Source organism: Pelodiscus sinensis, chromosome 3, assembly GCF_049634645.1.
Source record: "Pelodiscus sinensis isolate JC-2024 chromosome 3, ASM4963464v1, whole genome shotgun sequence".
NCBI lineage: Eukaryota > Metazoa > Chordata > Testudines > Trionychidae > Pelodiscus > Pelodiscus sinensis.
In genome coordinates this window covers 183,870,134-183,888,985 of record NC_134713.1, presented here as the reverse complement: position 1 = coordinate 183,888,985, position 18,852 = coordinate 183,870,134, and the positions used below count along the sequence as shown (strand labels likewise).

Genomic DNA, 18,852 nt, shown 5'->3' with positions numbered 1-18,852 from the left:
CCAGTCGATCATGATCAACAGGTTCATGACCACAGGATTAGAGATAGGCCTTATGTCACATTGCACAGGTATTTGTTCTGAGTCTGGTGTTAACATCTTTATTAAAGACCTATGGAGAGCATACTAGGGATGTAAAAATAGTTTAAAACTGTAACTGTGTAACCACTAAAAATCCTAGTTGATACATAGTTATGCACGCTGTTAGCTCTGCAGTATAAAGCTATATACTGCAGAGCCTGCAGCACAGCCGGACTCATGGGATTGTAGTTTAGACATACCCTCTGTGTGCACCGGCTCCTGGTCCCACTTCGGAGGAGCTGGCTTTGCTGTAGGCTCTACAGTATAACTTTTATACAGTAGAGTCTGCACCGCGGGGTGGCAGCCAGCTCCCAGGGGAGCCAGCAAGTAACCATAACAGAAAACAATACATTGATGCTTCTCGATTAACCATTTAAATGGTTACACTTTTACATCCGTAGGAAATAATGAGGAAGTTTGCAGACAACACAAAGCTGAGGGAGGTTGCCAGTACTTTGAGAACAGAGTTAAAATTCAAAGGGATCTTGATAAATTGGAGAATTCAACAACAAAAACGAAGAACCAAAATTGTGCTTATGTGTCTTTCACTATGTTTAATTTGAAAACACTACTTCTCATGCTGTTCTGACATTTCCAGTAATACAAGAAAAAACATGAGGTGTGATCCCACATTTCTTATCCATCTAAAACTTTCACTGAATCCAGGGGAATTTAGGCTGTGCACAAAATGCAGAGTAAATAAGAAAAGTAAGAGAGCATGTTTATCTCATTCTTTATTTAGAACACTCTGAAAACTGCAAAATGTTTGGCAAGCATAAAAACACAAAACTGTTAGGGAAGGACATTCTATTTATAGACTTCTAAGAGGATACTGTAAATATGAGAGTAAAAATTGTACCAAAAGAGTAAGAGTATTACAAACCTTTTAACTATATAAAGGCAGTTGTTTAAAATAGACCATTATATCATTTTATCATTATAAAGTAAAAAGAATGAATGGTCAAATAAATTCATTATCTGTAAAGAATCAGAAAAGAAACAGTGCTGGAAACACGTACAGAAAAATGATCATATACCCTCCCTTCTTCTGTATTAAGCTCAACTAAAAATTACATTTAATACACTGATAAAGCCAACTACTTCTGATACATAAAGTACCTTGCCTCACCTAGATCCTTGTTAGAACATGCCTGATGATTTCATTTTGCATATTTCAAACAAGGAGAGGAAGTGGATTTTTTTTAGGTTTGCAGATAACTAAATAACTCAGAGGGCCTAGTAATTTCTCCCAGGTCTCTGGTTCATGAGGGAGCAGTGTTGTAGAGAGAATATTTGGGCAAGGGATGTTGTGGAGCTCTGGGGCACATCCAGGGAGCTGAAGAGCTTTCAGGCTGGGGCAGTAGGGAAGGTCCACGGGGAGGGAAACACCGTGGTGCTCTGGGGCACTGAGATGGAAGAAAAATCCACGAGGGCAGAATGTAGAACTGTAGGACAGTAAGATGTAGGGATATAAATTCCCATTTTAAAAAGTTAAATGGTTAAACAACTGGTTTAACCAGTTAACCCTGGAGGGCGGGGATTCCATGTCCAAGGACAGCTCTGGCCAGGCTGCCAGTAAGGCTAATCCTTACCAGGTAACCAATTAACCCTTTACATTCCTACTAGGAGGGTATATCTATGTGGACAATGGTGGCCATGGGGTGGGGAACAATGCTCACAGAGGCGGGGGGGAGTATTGGAGCTTAGTGAGTGTCTATAGCAGAGACGGGTATATATGAGGAGGGCTGGGTCAGAGGTGTGCTTGTGGGGACAGGTGCACTGTGTGTGTCGGGGGGCAGGTGTAGCGTGGGGGTGAGGGGTACCTATAAGGGGCACGTATCTGAGGAGCAGGTGCAGTGTACAGTTGGGAGTGAGGACTGTCTGGGGGCAGGTGGTGTGTGTATGGGAAAAAGGGGGGTATATGACAGGCAGGTGCAGTGTGTGTATGGGGGAAGGGCTGTTTAAGGGGCAGGTGGTGTGTGTATGGAGGTGATGGGGTCTACGAGGGTCAGGGCCAGCGTGTGTCTGGAGGGCGTGGGAGGTCTCTGAGGAGCAGGGCAGTGTGGGCCTGGGGAAGGGGAGGTCTCTGAGGGGCAGGGGCAGTGTGGGTCTGAGGAAGGGGGGGATCTCTGAGGGGCAGCGTGGGTCTGGGAAGGGGGGGGTCTCTGAGGGGCCCTGTGGGTCTGGGGAAGGGGGTCTGAGCGACAGGGGGAGTGTGGGTTTGGGGAAGGGGGGTCTCTGAGGGGCAGTGTGGGTCCGGGGAAGGGGGTCTCTGAGGGGCAGTGTGGGTCTGGGGAAGGGGGGTCTCTAAGTGGCAGTGTAGGTCCGGGAAAGGGGGGTCCCTGAGGGGCAGTGTGGGTCCGGGAAAGGGGGGGGTCCCTGAGGGGCAGTGTGGGTCCGGGGAAGGGGGGGTCTCTGAGGGGCAGGGCAGTGTGGGTCCAGGGAAGGGGGGGTCCCTGAGGGGCGGGGCGGGTCCGGGGGAAGGGGGGGTCCCTGAGGGGCGGGGCGGGTCCGGGGGAAGGGGGGGGGTCTCTGAGGGGCGGGGCAGGTCCGGGGAAGGGGGGGGTCTCTGAGGGGCGGGGCGGGTCCGGGGGAAGGGGGGGGTCTCTGAGGGGCGGGGCGGGTCCGGGGGAAGGGGGGGTCCCTGAGGGGCGGGGCGGGTCCGGGGGAAGGGGGGGGTCCCTGAGGGGCGGGGCGGGTCCGGGGGAAGGGGGGGTCCCTGAGGGGCGGGGCGGGTCCGGGGAAGGGGGGGTCCCTGAGGGGCGGGGCGGGTCCGGGGGAAGGGGGGGGTCCCTGAGGGGCGGGGCGGGTCCGGGGAAGGGGGGGTCCCTGAGGGGCGGGGCGGGTCCGGGGAGGGGGGGGGTCTCTGAGGGGCGGGGCGGGTCCGGGGAGGGGGGGGTCTCTGAGGGGCGGGGCGGGTCCGGGGAGGGGGGGGGGTCTCTGAGGGGCGGGTCCGGGGAGGGGGGTCTCTGAGGGGCGGGGCGGGTCCGGGGAAGGGGGGGGTCTCTGAGGGGCGGGGGGGTCCGGGGAGGGGGGGGTCTCTGAGGGGCGGTGGTTGCGGACGCCCGTGGGGGCGGAAGGGGACGCCCAGGGGCCGCGGGTGGAGCTATCTGGGGGTACCGGCGGGGGCAGGCTGCCCGGAGCTACCCCGCCGTGCCCGGCCCCTTCACCTGCAACGGCCGCCTGGCCCCGCGCCCGACAGGACGAACCCCGCCGCCATGACAACGCGGGCCTGAGCCTAGGCCAGAGCGGACCGGAGAGAGCACCGCGGCGCCGCGCGCAGCAGGAGGTCGGACCGCAGCGGGAACTGCAGGCGGGGCCGATTGGCGGCGGCGGGTGACGCAGGCGGAGCGGTCGGAGCATGGACGCGCTGGGCAGGAAGGTGGTGGTGTGCGACAACGGCACCGGGGTGAGCCGCCGCGCGGGTCGCAGGGAGCGGGGCCCTGCCCGGCCGGCCCGAGATCCTCTGTCTCCTCCCGGCCCCGCCCCGCCGGCCGAGACCCCCCCCCCACCTGACCCCTCCCCGGCCGGACCCCCCGTCTAGCAAAGGCCGCTGCCCGCTCGACCCGCCGGGATCTCCCTCTTCCCTCAGGGGTGCGCGCCCCCTCCCGGCCTGCCCCTCCCCCCCTCCGGGACCCACCTGCCGCCTCCGCCCCGGCCTGCCTCTGCGCGCCCCCTGGTCCTCCTAGCACCGACCCCCCCGGGACCTGCCTCCCCCCCCGGCCTGCCTCTGCACGCCCCCTCGTCCTCCTAGCACTGACCCCCCGTCATGGGATCTGCCTCCCCCCCCCGGCCTGCCTCTGCGCGCCCCCTGGTCCTCCTAGCACCGACCCCCCCCCCCCGGAACCTGCCTCCCCCCCCGGCCTGCCTCTGTGTCCCCCCTCTTCCTCCTAGCACCGATCCCCCCCCCACGGGATCTGCCTCCCCTCCCGGCCTGCCTCTGCGCGCCCCCTGGTCCTCCTAGCACCGACCCCGCCCCGGGACCTGCCTCCCTCCCCGGCCTGCCTCTGCGCGCCCCCTCGTCCTCCTAGCACTGATCCCCCCCATAGGACCTGCCTCCGTCCCCCGGCCTGCCTCTGCGCGCCCCCTCGTCCTCCTAGCACTGATCCCCCCCATAGGACCTGCCTCCGTCCCCCGACCAGCCTCTGCGCACCCCCTCTTCCTCCTAGCACCGACCCCCCCACAGGACCTGCCTCCCTCCCCTGGCCTGCCTCTGCGCGACCCCTCTTCCTCCCAGCACCGACCCCCCCCGGGACCTGCTTCCCCCCCCGACCAGCCTCTGCGCACCCCCTCTTCCTCCTAGCACCGACCCCCCCACAGGACCTGCCTCCCTCCCCTGGCCTGCCTCTGCGCGCCCCCTCTTCCTCCTAGCACTGACCCTCCCCACGGGACCTGCCTCCCTCCCAAGGCCCGCCTCTGCGGACCCCCTCGTCCTCTTAGCACCGCCCCCCCCACGGGATCTGCCTCCCTCCCCCGGCCTGCCTCTGCACGCCCCCTCTTCCTCCTAGCACTGACCCTCCCCACCCACGGGATCTGCCTCCCTCCCCCCCGCCTGTCTCTGTGTCCCCCCTCTTTCTCCTAGCACCGACCCTCCCACTGGATCTGCCGACCCCCCCTGCCTGCCTCTGCGCGCCCCCTTGTCCTCCAAGCATCGACCTCCCGCCCACGGGATTTGCCTCCCTCCCCCCGACCTGTCTCTGCACGCCCCCTCGTCCTCCTAGCACCGACCCCCCCCCCACCCACGGGGTCTGCCTCCCTCCCCCGGCCTGTCTCTGCGCGCCCCCTCGTCCTCCTAGCACTGACCCCCCCTCACGGGATCTGCCTCCCTCCCCCCGGCCTGCCTCTGCGCGCCCCCTCGTCCTCCTAGCACCGACCCCCTCTCCACGGGACCTTCCTCCCTCCACCGGTCTGCCTCTGCGTGCCCCCTGGTCTTCATAGCACCGACCCCCCACGGGATCTGCCTCCCTCCCCCGGCCTGCCTCTGCGTCCCCCCTGGTCTTCATAGCACCGACCCCCCCCACGGGATCTGCGTCCTTCCCCAGGCTTGTCTCTGCGTGCCCCCTCGTCCTCCTAGCACCGACCCCCCCCCCACGGGATCTGCCTCCCAACACCCGGCCGCCCCCTCTTTCTCTTAGCACCTTCTGGTCTATGAGGGCCAGCACCTCATGGAAGGGGGGATGTAAAACAAAGTGTTCCTGCCCTGAAGGCAAGACTACTTAAGCAGTGGGAAGCTATCATCCCTTTGTCTTCAGCTGGCTTGGCACACTCCAAAAAGATACACAGAGAGAGGGGTGGGGAGAAAGGAGAGGGAAGACCCAAGTCAGAGTGAGAGTTGGTCGGTGCTTGAAATAAGAACAGCTCTTTAGGGTAAGAATCTGCTTGGAATAAATTTCTTAATAAATTAGAACTAGCTGTGCATTTTATTTTATTTTTAATTCAGTTACTTCCTTTGATCTGTCTGTTTTCACTTGCAACCACTTAAATCCTACTGTTTGCACTTAATAAAACACTTATTTTCTTTCATCCCTCGTGTAAATAATTGTTACTTGGGGGGAATGACTAGTGCACATCTTTCTTTCACTGGTGATCATCCTTATGAGCTTTCCCTGTGTAAAACTTTTGCACAGAGAAAGATGGATTTATGTGGGGTTTTGATCCCTTTTGAGGGTTGGTTTCCTGGGTACTGTGTCCTGGATCTGCATCCTCCCAGAGCTGAAGTGGTTCAGTGTATGTATTGCTGTTTAGGGAGGTGGTTACCCCAAATTTGTGCCTTGTCTGGGGAAGACCAGAGTATTTGGCCTAGCAAGACAGTGTGGTGTGGAGCACCATAGAGCAAGCAAGGGGGGTGTCAGTCCCTTTGAAATTGTTCCCTGATGCCATGATCAGTACACCGGGGAACAATCCCAAAGGGACTTCTGTGACTTTACCCTGTTGTTCTTAGGCTGCATCTGTAAAAGGGTAACTCAGTGCTTTGTGTCTCCACCCACAGGGCACATTGCCCTTGTTGTGTTCCTTTTGGAAAATATGGATGCTTGTTCACTAAGCCCAATAGTTCCCTTCTCTCACAGGCTAAAATTGACTATTGTTGGCATTTCTTGGTGTGTGTAACATTAAATCTACTACGTATAGTGTGAGGTAAGGATGTTAGGAAGTGAGTAATTAGCTAATTGTGTAGTTGTTAGAATTTCTATCAACTACATGATTAGTCAATAAGGGAGGAAGTCTCAGTCCCAGCTTATGCTGGGTCGTAAGCTAGTACCTGCAGCAGCTCTGCAGTTTAAATGCCTGTCTCTTCCTACATTTAAGCTGCAGAGCCCTGTCCGCAGCCACAAAGTCCCTGCCTACGGCAGCCTGGGCTGGCCGCGAACATAGGCTGCTCTGGCAACAGCATCTGTCTGCAGGCAGAGGCTGCTTCATGGCAGCCTCTCCTGACTGACACTGACACACACCCACTCCCCCTGCTGCCTCTGATAGAGGCAGTTGTGGGGGGGAGGGCAGTGTGGAAAGGGAACTGGCTTTTAAACTGGCTCCCCCCAGCTCCTGCGTCTCTTCTCCATTGCTGATTCAGACGCAGCAAGTGTGTTTGGGGAAAAATGCAAGTAGTTGACTTGACTAGCTGATAAGACTACCCCCTTACGTTCTTAATAGGAGGATAAGAGAGAATAAGACTATTTCAAGTTGAAAGATTTTCTTAATGTGAGTTGTGAATCTGGCTTTTACAGGCAGGGTGAGGTATTGGAAACTAACAAAAAAATTGCTTTAGATTAAAGTAACCTCTAATATTGATCTTTATATTAATGCTCCTGACTTCTTTGTTTTCGGCATGCAGGTTAGTCTATCTTCTTGGAGTGTATTTAAAAACATCTGTTCAGTGATGACACCGGAAGACAGGCTGTTTCTTTTTTTCTTTTCTTTTCTTTTTTTTTAAATGACACTAGCTTGCTACACCTGTGGGTAGAACCAGACAATCTCTAGGCTTTTGAATAAACTCTTACAAGAAAAAATAAAAAAAGCCAAAACCAGCATATAATTTGTGAGTGAACACTTTTCAGAAAGTGATCACTGTCCTTATCTCAAAGGAAGCCATAGCACTTTTAGAAGATGAGCCGGGGAGCTTATGTTCACAACTTCGCTAGACATTAAAATTAGACTAAATAGAGACTCTTGCCACATCTAAACTGCGAAGTTGGCCTTATGTACATTGTCATATAGCTGCTACAGTAATTACATTGCTTGTATGTGTTTGTCATGACACTGCTGCATGTCCCATTTATGCCCCTTTCCTCTCTATGCCCCGAGTCATCTGCTCGTAGATGTCAAAGTTGCTATGGCTGGATCAGCTGCAGCTGCACACTTGCCTTTCCCCACATGCCCAAGAAATCCAGAAAGTCTGATGAGCTTCAGACAGGACCGTGAAAGCCAGCATGGTCAGCAGGAAAGTGTGGGCTGTCCATGCAGAGCAGACAGGAAGAGACATTTCAAAAAATACTGGGGCTTTAAAAGGGATGGGTGCATAGCAGAATACCGGGCTGCAAGGCAGCAGAGAAGAAACTGCTGACCAGAGCATTCATGATGGGCATTGTAGGATACTTTCTGGAGGCCACTCAGGGTGAGAGGAGCAAGAGCGCTGTCTATACCAACATGGCATCATTCTAACTTTGCATTATAAGCTCTCTGCTGTTTGTTGGGGTAGTTTTATTATGTCAGCAAAACAGGAGGGTTAAATCAGTGATAGGCTCACTGCTATGTGTACGCCTTCACTGTTTTATTGATGAAACCTGACTTTTGATGCAGCTAGGCCTACGTATGCAGCTAGGCCTACACTACTGCTAATGTCAAGACCAGACGCATTGCAGTATCTGTATGTGTAGAAGGACTCATTAGCATATGTTGCAATCTCATTAGCATATTTTCTGCTGTTTCTTTTTGCTCAAGGGGTTTTTGCGGAAAAAGAAGCAGTATGGACCTTTTTTTTTTTTTGCGCAAAAACCCCGTTTTGCACAAGATCATTATGTCTGTCCCGGAGAGGCATAAGGATCTTGCAAAAATGGGGTTTTTGCGCAAAAAAGAGTCAATGCTGCTGCTTTTTGCACAAAAAGAAACAGCAGAAAATATGTTAATGAGATTGCAAAGTATGCTAATATTTTCTGCCGGAAGATCTCGCTGTGAAGATGAAGCCAGAGCAATCTTTTAAAAGCTATAGTTACAGACCTGTGATCTGCAGAGTGCTATTGGGTTTGTGTCTCCTTTTTTCTTTTTTGGTAAAGAGGGCCTGAAAGGTTATAAGGAAGATGATTTTTTTCCTTTCTCCTTAACAATTTAATTTTTTTTCTACCTGGGAGGACATTTGAATTTGTCAAGATGGGATCCTGATCTATACTACAAACATGTAGAAATACCAACCCAACTCCCAGTGTAGACAGCACTGTGTTGACCGGAGGGTTTCACCCTTTGACATAGCAACTACCTCTCAGGGAAGTGGAGTACCTGTACTGATAGGAGAGGCTATCCAGTGAGCGTAGGTCATATCTTTACAAAGGGCAGGTCTACAATATGGGGTTAAGTTAGCCGGAGTGTAAATTAAGCTACGTGAATACTGGAGTTGATGCACCTTAGGTTGAATTACAACAGGCTCTCCACAGCAGAGGGTGTGTGGGGGTGTTGAGGAGAGAAACTCTCCCATCGACTTCCCTTATGCCTCTTATTCAGGTGGAGTACTGGAGTTAATAAGAGAGTGATAGGCTGTCTATTTAGAAGATCTTCACTAGACCCATTAAATCAACCCCTGGGGATCAATCATCAGCTCTGTTGGTCCCACAGTAAGTGTAGACACACCCTATGTGCTAGATCAGTGTGCATGTTGCAGCTGAGCTGCTGCAGTGCTTTAAGTGTAGATGAACCCAAGGAAAAGAGGTGCTCTTTAAAAACAGATAATGTAACTCTGGTGAGCTAACATAACTTGAAACTGTTTTAACATTTATATAAATACCGTTTAGCACCTTTACCGCTGTTGAAGATACTGGAGCCTACCTAGGCTTTCCCCAGACAATAAAACTAGTGAAAGGACATCAACAAGAGAAAGAGCCTTTAAGTCAAGCAGTTGAGAAGGAAGTGATAGACACACCAATTTAATGCTGCAGGCTAACGAACATTTGAGACAAAGGCTATCTTTGTTGAAAGTTTCAGCATCTCTGCTATGTAAGTTAAAACATGAGTTTTTACAATAAACATCTGAAATCTCCAAGAAATGTTTCAGGAAAATTAGGGAAAGGGACTAGTTTGACAATATAAAAAAAAATAAAAAAATTTGTGTTTTGGAATGGCAGGGCCTAAAACCCTTAAGTCAGCTCTATATATCGTACAAAAATGGCGAAAGAATGTTCTGCAGCTTCTCTTTCTAAGCTTTTAAAATGCTTCAGGGTCTGATTCTGAGAAATTGATCTCAAAGGGAGTTTCACATGCTCTCAAGATTGGCTCTGATTTGTGGCGTAAGTATGATTATTTGTAAACTGGTTGGAATCTGTTAATTATGGAGACAATAACCATGATTCGTTTGTGAAGAATTATAATAAAACTATGCAGTTTAAAAACTGCTTTTGTCTCTAATCTTCAATCACTTAGGCCTGGTCTACACGCAGTATTTGTACCAATGTAATTATTTTGGTTAAGGATGCGCGTGATTTTTGGTAAACTAAAAGTAATTTTACCTGTACAATCCTTAGTGTGGACACAATCATACAAGTGCTGCTTATTCTCCTTTCTGTATGGGAACTGATACAATAGTGTAAAACAACTTTATATTGATATAGCTAAAATGGTATAATTTTTGTGTGTAGACAATCTGTTGGACAAATGCTTGAATTTCAAGCACAAAAATTGTCCTATAAGCATGCTTACTATTAGTGGGTTAGGAACATAATTATTTGATGTAATTTAGGTCTGTAATCTAAAGTATGTGAGTTGATTTTTCAATGTAAGAAAATCCAGTTTTTGAAGAGAATAAATTGAGCCATAAATTGAGCTAAAGCCATACATTTTAAGTCAATATTGTAATAGAAAATATACTATGGTAGTCAAAGATGCCTTATTTTAAAATTATCTCAATAAGATCTTTTTGTGATAAGGTGAATGATTATACCATGATTATCATTTAAAAATGCTTCAGTTAAATCCAACAAATACAGCATAAAATGTGTGTATGAACTACCTTGAAAATTTTAGTTACAATTGTTTTCTTCAAAAATCTTGAATAAAGATTGGAAACCTGCAGTTGTTGTAAAGCTTAATATAACATGAGATTATTGTGGCTCTTATTTCAATCTCTCTTTAAGAAAAAGTCATTTCAAAATGTGTTTTCATAAAACACGTAATGTAGGAGGACTCTTAATAAGGTCAGCAGCCAGTTCAAACATTCTGGATCTCTCTATTTATTCTTAAAAAAAAAAAAAAAAGTTACTTTCAGCCTGGAGTGTTATCTTAATTATATTTAAAATTCTTTTGTCTGAGAGAGTTGTAAGTAGTATAAATATCTTAACATTGATACTTGATGAGATATAAGGTGATTCAGTATAAAATTGGTCTCAAGATAGGTTTGTGAGCAGATGTAACCAGTATACTTATTTTCATTTGAAAGAATATTTATACACTGCATGTTCTTACCACTTGATGACTCAGTAGGAAGTGAGAGCACCAATTTAAACCACAATGCTAAGAGGAGGAAACTATATATGGTAAAATAATTTCTTATACACCGGATTCTTGCACACACTAAGTAGCTGTTGTTAAAACACACTTGTAAGTATACATACAATAGACTTTCGTTCTGTATATTATACTATATGACATCTTGCAAAGATACAATTTTGCATTTGAAAGTTGCTGCTGTTAAATATTTACCATATGGTAAGTTGTGCTAAACTTTGTAATTTCATAGTATGTTCCTTGGGACAACACTTCAATTTTGGTTGCCTTTGGAAATTTGCCAGTGGAAAGAATAGTGACTATCTAGGGTCTTTGATTTTTGTAGTAAAATGAAAAATAGATTATCCTTGATTAATTTGGTCAAGATTTTTGGATGAAAAATAGGTGTTTGATATTTTTCCCCCTATGGAGTCTTTTCTTTTTTTACTCCTTTAGCCTTTTCTTTGATGGCACTGTTATTCCATGTGCCAATTCTGAGAATATTGGTTATATATTAATAGTGTACATGAATTCATTTGGTGATTAAAAACTGTGCTGAGATATGAGTCCCATCATTAACTTCTACCAATCAGTCTCTTTTTTTTCAAGAGAGACTGACCTCTCTCATTCACCAGAGCCTCCTGTAACCTAAGAGAAGGTTCCCTGAGCTGGGACAGTGAAGACCAGGAATTCAGGTCTCACCTTTAAATGCTATTTAAATTCTTATGAGACTTGCTAAACTTATTATTGACCAAGGGGCCATGAACTCTAATCCAGAAAACAAGTTGGGGGACAAGCTGTTGAAAATTCCCTTTCCCCCTGTTTTTGAAGAGGCCAGCAGGAGGCTTATACAAGGGCACTGTGAACCCAGGTTTCTAATGTGACTACCCTGCTTTTATCCATCTTTCAGTGTGACTCGTACTATTTTTAACAACCGTGCACATGTTTCTTAGTGGGGTTTACCAGGCTGAGAGGTTTGCTCCATAGTTTCCCCTATGGGTACATCTGCACTGAAATAAACAAAAATCCCCTTGGCAGTGAGGCTCTGAGACCAGGTCAGCAGACTTTGGCTCATAGGGCTCATGCTCTGGGACTCAAAATAGCAGTGTAGAGACATTCCACCTTGAGCTACAGTCCAAGTTCTGAGACTCTCCCCTGACTTGGATTCAGGACCCAAGCTTGAGCAAAAACATCTACACTGCTAGTTTTAGCCCTGTAGCATAAGCCCCAGGCAGTTAACTTGGCTCTGAAAATTGCTGCTGCAGGTTTTGGGAGGAGGAGGTTGTTTGGGTTTTTTGCCCTGTAGCTATACTCTATGTGCCCCTAGCTTTAACTAGGGATGTAAAAGAGTAGTCAAGTCAACTACTTGCATTTCCACCTGCCCCCCTTGCTGCCTCTATATTAGAGGCAGTGGGGGAGGGGAGAGCAGGAGCCAGTTTGAAAGCTGGTTCCCTCCAGCACTGTCTCTGTGGTGCTGCTTGGCTCCCCTCCTCCCCTGCACTGCTGCTTCCAGGGGAGGCTCCTCTGGCAGCAGCCACTGTCTGTGGGATGTCCCATTGGGGACTTGGGACCCTCCCCTCCCCCTCCATGGACAAGAGCTGCTGCGGCAAACCATTTACTACATTTAAACTGTAGAGCCGCAGTGGGGCTAGTTCCTTCTGAGCACCTTCTCTTACAACTACCCACTTCTTAACATCCTTTGCTTTAACATCCCTGGGCAAGGGCTGGAATTAAAAATACCATTTGGCATGATCCACTAGTTTCATGTTCCTTCTCTAGACAGATGCATGTTTTTCTCCAATAGATGGAGCATAAGGAAGCCTACTCAAGGTCTGTTTAGGAAGCATCACTGGGTATAGAATTTCAGAGCCCAGTTTGGACATGAAGTAGTGGTAAACTTGGTCAGTTATTAAGTGAAATTAATTGTAATTTTTGCCATAGTCTCTGAAGTTCTTAACTTAGATTCATATTTCCCAAACTTTTGAAAGTTGAGCCTCCTTTTGGGGAGAAAAAATCCCAATCGTGCCTCCCCCCCACAATCTCTCAGAGAATGTTAAAGGCCTATTGTTCCTTTTTGTTTATATATCTTCATTTACCATCACTTCTCCTCTTCCCTCATGGAAGTCTTGGTGTATGTCTTGATGATGATATACTTTCTCTCCTTTCTTGCATATTTCGAGCAATAAGCAATTATGATATTTAAAGTACAGGCAGTCCCCGGGTTACGTACAAGATAGGGACTGTAGGTTTGTTCTTAAGTTGAATCTGTATGTAAGTCGGAACTGGCATCCAGATTCAGCCGCTGCTGAAACTGACCGCCGGTTCTGACTTACATACAGATTCAACTTAAGAATCCCAAGTCAGCTGCTGCTGAAACTGATCAGCAGCTGATTCCAGGAAGCCCGGGGCAGAGCAACTGTGCCTCGGGCTTCCTGTAGTCAGCGCTGGTCAGTTTCAGCAACGGCTGACTTGGGGACGTCTGGGGCAGAGCAGCTGGGGTGCTGCTGGGTTGCTCCAGTAGCACCGCTCCTCGGCGCTACTGGACCAACCCAGCAGCACCCCAGATGCTCTGCCCCAGGAGTCCTGATTCAGCCGCTGCTGAAACTGACCAGCAGCGGCTGAATCAGGATGCCTGGGGCAGAGCAGTTGGGGTGCTGCCGGGTTGGTCCAGTAGTGCCCAGAGCGGCACTGCGGGACCAACTGGCAGCGCCCCAGCTGCTCTGCCCCAGGGTCCACAACAAAAGCCTGGTCTGCTGGGGGGGGGCACACTAGCTGCGCCCCCCCCCCAGCAGACCAGGGACACAGGGAGCAAAGCGGCAGCGGGGGGTGCCTCGCCCCTGAGGCTTTGCTCTGGCGCCGGACCGCTTTGCTCCCGGTGCCCCTGGTTTGCTGGAGATGGTCCCCAGCAGACCAGGGGCACCGTGAGCAAACCGACAGCAGCGGCGGGTTCCCGCGCTTCTGAGGCTTTGCCAGAGCAAAGCCTCAGAAGCGCGGGAACCCGCCGCTGCTGCAGGTTCGCTCGCGGTGTCCCTGGTCTGATGGAGATGGTCCCCAGCAGACCAGGGGCATCGCGAACAGCTTTTCTCGCCAAGGAGCTCGAGGTGGCTGACCGCTGCCTGTGAGCTCCGGGGCGAGAGAGCCCCGTTCGTAAGTGCGGATCCGCGTAAGTCGAGGACTGCCTGTATCGTAACTGGCATTTAAATTAATATCAATTTAAATTAATAAGACCGGTCATACCTTAGAATTCAGGCAGAAATTATGGCACCAGTTCATTTTTTAACTGTTTGGATCACTTTTTGAAGACTTTCCCCTCAACCGTAATTGTTAGAAACTTTTTGTATTTAAAGACACAGCAGAAATGCTGGAGAGAACTTGAAATCTGTTTGCTCCCCATGGGTGGCCACTCCTCCAAAAACAAAACAAAAAGAACACCATTTCCGAGAGTAGTATGTTCCACATCTTGGAAAATGTAGACTTGCATAAAGTTTTTATAAGTGGCATGTGGCTTTCCACGTTTACTTTTTAAAAATGCTTTCTTCTCAAATTCTTAGGGCCTGTCTACATAGCCTTGCAGTTTGGACAAAGGGGCCGGGACTAGCCAGGCACAAGGACTATGCTGTAACTCCCCTTTGTGGACACTGTGGTTATGAACTGCAAAGTCCTGAGTTTGGGGTACGAACTGAGAACTTTTCAGTTAACACCCACAGTATCCACACTGGGGAGTTAGCACACAGCACTTTGTTTTTTGCTGCTATTCACACCCCTTTGGTCTGAAAAACCTTAAGAGTTTGAGGAATAAGCTTCTTCCTGCCAGAGGACTACTTTGAAAGATGATTAATGTCAGCTTCAATGTTGAGTTGTAGAATGGTGGGGAAGGAGTGCCAAATATAGTTAAGGTCCGAGGTCTTGTGCATATCTATCAAATGAAACTGGAAGTTTTAGTCTCTCTCCAACATTTTCAGATATTTGCTTTAAAAAGTTTCTAAAACTGTTTAAAATGGGTGTTGAAGTTCTAGGCAGAGACTTGTTTGTCAAAGTGCATTTAGTCCTACAAATTTACCCTAATTGTGAGCTCAACTATAAAAAGTGAGTGTATATTCGTTAAATGCCACAATAATTGCTGACCCCAAATATTGGTGGGAAAAGGTACAAAAGTGGGAGATACTGAATTAATTCAAGCAAAAAGGCCTACTAATATTACTTGAGAACTGTGTTAAGATCTTGCTTGGTAAACAAGAAAAGTGTGGAAGCAGACAGAAACCAATATACCAAAATTGGTATATTAGAAATTAGACCTAATTGGTGGATAAAATAATGGACAATTCTAGCCATCATTCCTTTTTGAGGTCCTTAAAGAAAGAGACTGGGGAGAAAAAATAGCCACTGGAGTGAGCTTTACCCTCATAGCTTTTACCCCTATTATATCCTGAGAGCTCAGACCTTCTTTATCCTAATCCTGAAAGATGTTCTGACCAAACTGGACCAAATGATATCTCTGCCCAGACTAGTCTCTCATCCCAAACGTTGCCTGGGACATGAGACTGATTGGGCTTTATCGACAGAAATAATAGCTCCAGCCCATCTCAACTAATTTCTTCTCTTTTTTCCCAAAAGAACAGTAGTTACTATCTTAAGAAGTTCCCTCTTTTTAATGCAATCGAAGAGGCTGATTTTTTTTCCTTCTAAAAACTTTCTTCAGCTAAAGGGAAAGGGTGCAAGAAATGTTTTTAAAATGAGAGCCTTATTTATACTTTATATTTCAATTGCTTTTACTGTTTTTCCTTCTCTGTAATTTTAATAAAAGGATTGTTAATTGTGTGTTTGCCCTGGAACTAAGCAGGCTGAAGTCACTGTATTCCAAAACCCAAATCTTGTTTAAAACTGCTTCATTCTGGACATTCAGAATTATATTAAGACCTTGAAGTCTTTGGCACCCTTGTTAAATTCTTTACTGGTATTTCAAAATTTCCCTTTAACGACTAATATTTTTAATAGTAATAAACAAATGCGATGCATATATTAACTATTCAAATTATTCAACTTTTTTCTTTTCAGTTTGTGAAATGTGGGTATGCAGGCTCAAATTTCCCAGAGCACATCTTTCCAGCTTTGGTTGGAAGACCAATTATAAGATCAACTGCCAAAGTGGGAAACATTGAAATCAAGGTAATATTTTTCCTGTAACATTTGACCGCATTCAGGGTAGTCTTTCAGTTGTACACAGTAGAACCTCAGAGTTGTGAATACCAGAGTTATGAACTGACCAATCAATTGCATCCCTCATTTGGAACTGGAAGTATGCAGTCAGGTAGAAACAAACAAACAAAAAAAGCAGACGAAGTACAGTATGGTTTTAAGTGTAAACTACTAAAAATAAGGGGTAAGTTTAAAAAACATTGACAAGGTAAGGAAACTGTTTCTATACTTATCTCAATGAAATCGGAACAGATAAAATAGCATTTTTTTTGCATAGTGAAGATTCAAAGATGTATTAAGTCAACCTTCAGTTGTGAACTTTTGAAAGAATATCCTATTTTGTTCAGTTATGAACATTTAAGAATTGAGAACAAATTCCATTTCCAAGTATTCATACTTCTGAGGTTCTACTACAATACTTGAAAGTACTTTCTCCTTCTTTTATCGTGCCTCCTCTAGCAGTCTGTGCTGTGCTCAAGTAATGAGCTTTAGCATTTGCACCTTTTTGGAGTCATTATGTGGTGTGCAGAAGGATAGGTTAATATTAATGGAAACTGACTGTAAGGGTCTGGGACTCTTAGATCTTGATAAAGGATTTGGGGAAATAAGATAGGATGGTGGAATGCTGATCCTTGCTATCCAGTCTCAGTACATGATTGGGACAATGATGAATCATGGATATAATAACCTATAATTGTTACTGTTTAGTATACAATTAGTTGTAGTCAAGACCATCTGAACTTGTATGAGATGCCTAACTTTGCTTGTATCTATTTTTCATTATGTTTTATATACTGATGTGCACTTTACACAGAATAGTGAGACCATCCCTGGTCTGAGGAGATGACAGTCTCAAAATGTTTTGATATTCCAGGTTTGAAAAAATTCTAATCACTAGCATTGAGTTGAAAATCTTGTTTGAGGCATGTGCAGACCTAAGTTTCTAACCCTTCTGATTGCAAAGATAGCATTTCAGATTTAAAACTGCAATGCTACTAACTTCATGAGTCTGTAGATAAAATTCATGTGTTTTCTGCTGCTGCTTGGCAAAGCTATGAGAGACAGAGTGAAATCAGCAAAATTCTGGTCAGTTTTATTCCTGCTATTTGAAATCCTATAGGCAGTTCTGAAACAGTTTCCTGCTTGTATGGCTCCATTTTCTTTCTCCTTCATTTCTATTTTAGACTAGAAGCTTTAGTGTTATGAGTAATGAGTATAATATATTTTTCAAGCCCTGCACAGTCAGTGCTGATAGCCCAACTTTGGATGATCTTTGATCATCCGAGAATTTGATTTTTGTATGAGTTGAGGCTCTGGAATAGGGTTGAGGGAGTTTCATCTATTATGTATTGATGGGGTTTTTTTGCATTTAGTCTCTTACATCACATCTCCCTTTCTAAAGATGGAATTGCTCAGGAATATTTTTAATGAAGAATGGACTCCTATTTAATTCCTAAATATTTTCTATTTTATTGTAGTTGCTATCAAACAAGGCCCACCCCCTCATCCTCCCCCCCCCCCCCAAAAAAAAACAGGTTGGGAGAAGCAAGCTATTCTCCTACTGATCAGTCTCTGATCTTCCTTTTTGGTGAATATGTAAGATAAATTCACTAAAAAAACACAATGAGACAGTGTGGAGACCATTTTTTCCCCTTTGGATGTTATTTTTTGCTGCTTTCTTAGAGAGATATTTTTGGCAAATAAATTATCCTAAAATGTGAATGGAACAATTCCAGCTACACAGTAAAGAGCATTCTGGCTCATTCAGAAAGACCCTTGAGCAAATGAAATTGACAAGAAGATTGTCAGTTTAGCTCTTCAAAAATATTCAGAAAAACTAGCCAAACTCAGAAATTGAATGAAATGAGCCCTAAAATGGGGTCTAAAAATAGCTTATCTCTCCCTTGCCCATTATTTTGTCTGGAAAGCAAATGAGGACTGTGGATAAGGGGAGACAGCTACATCACAGGTGCATGCATACAAAGGTGTGTTTTTTCACTGGAAAAGTTTCTCCCAAAATTCCAGCCAGTTAAAATCTGCTGAGTGAAACTGATTTTAAAACTGCTTGAAGCTGGAGTGGATACCAGGCCCCTGGCAGCTTAAACCAGTTTTACTTAACTAGCTTCTAAACTGCCTTCAGTAAGCTCTTTTTTTTTTTAAACTGGTTTGGTAAAAATGGTTGGTTTAGGGAGCCTAAACTGTGTTATGTTTCCTCTTGGTTTTGATGGATCAGAAATAGATTTTGATAGATCATCTTTAGGGATGCCTCTTTGGAATAGGTTTTGAGTGGGCGGAGAACATAGCATTCACCTTGTGTTCCTCCTGCTACTAGGGATATGAACAACTAGTTGACTGTCCGATAAGCAAATGCTTATTGGCTAGTTGACTAGCCTATCGACTATCCAGTTGCTTCCCCCCACCCCCTTGCTGCCTCTATCAGAAGAGGGGATGGTGCTTCAAAGCGGCAGTGGAGCCTTAGGCCAGACCCCGGGCTCCATGCCGCGCTGCCACTTTCAAATGCTGCATGCAGCCCAGGACTAGCTGTGAGTCCCCCAGATGACCTCAGGTTCCATGCGATGCTGCTGCTTTGTGACGCCGCGGGGAGTCCGGCGTCAGGATCCATGCGGTGTTTCAAAGCGGCAGCTCTGGGTAGAATCCCGGGGCCAGCTGGGGACTGCTCGAGTTCCCCGCTGGACCCATGCTCCCCACAGTGCTTTTGCCTTTGAAGGCGGAAGTGCCCTTATTGACTAATCGAGTAGTCGATGCAAATTGAATCAACTATTTGATTAGCCAGATAACTGAAATTTTACATCCCTATCTGCTACTGAGGGTACATCTACACTACAGCGGGGATCCATACTGTGAGGCTGATCCACCAGTGGTTGATTTACCAGGTCT

General features: G+C 47.1%; 1 protein-coding gene and 1 long non-coding RNA gene across 2 annotated transcripts in view; one reads left to right on the top strand and one right to left on the bottom strand.

Moving 5' to 3' along the window:
* LOC112544276 (uncharacterized) overlaps window positions 1–3,380 on the bottom strand; it is a 40,584-nt gene extending 37,204 nt beyond the window's left edge. Inside the window, exon 1 of the long non-coding RNA XR_012903016.1 lies at window positions 3,249–3,380. This is a non-coding gene — a long non-coding RNA (uncharacterized LOC112544276). The remainder of the gene's footprint in view (window positions 1–3,248) is intronic.
* The window catches only part of ACTR2 (actin related protein 2), a 39,280-nt gene continuing 23,776 nt past the window's right edge, over window positions 3,349–18,852 (top strand). Inside the window, exons 1-2 of the mRNA XM_075925573.1 lie at window positions 3,349–3,487; window positions 15,814–15,924. Of these exons, the coding sequence (XP_075781688.1) occupies window positions 3,440–3,487; window positions 15,814–15,924 (159 nt within the window). The 5' untranslated portion in view covers window positions 3,349–3,439. The remainder of the gene's footprint in view (window positions 3,488–15,813; window positions 15,925–18,852) is intronic.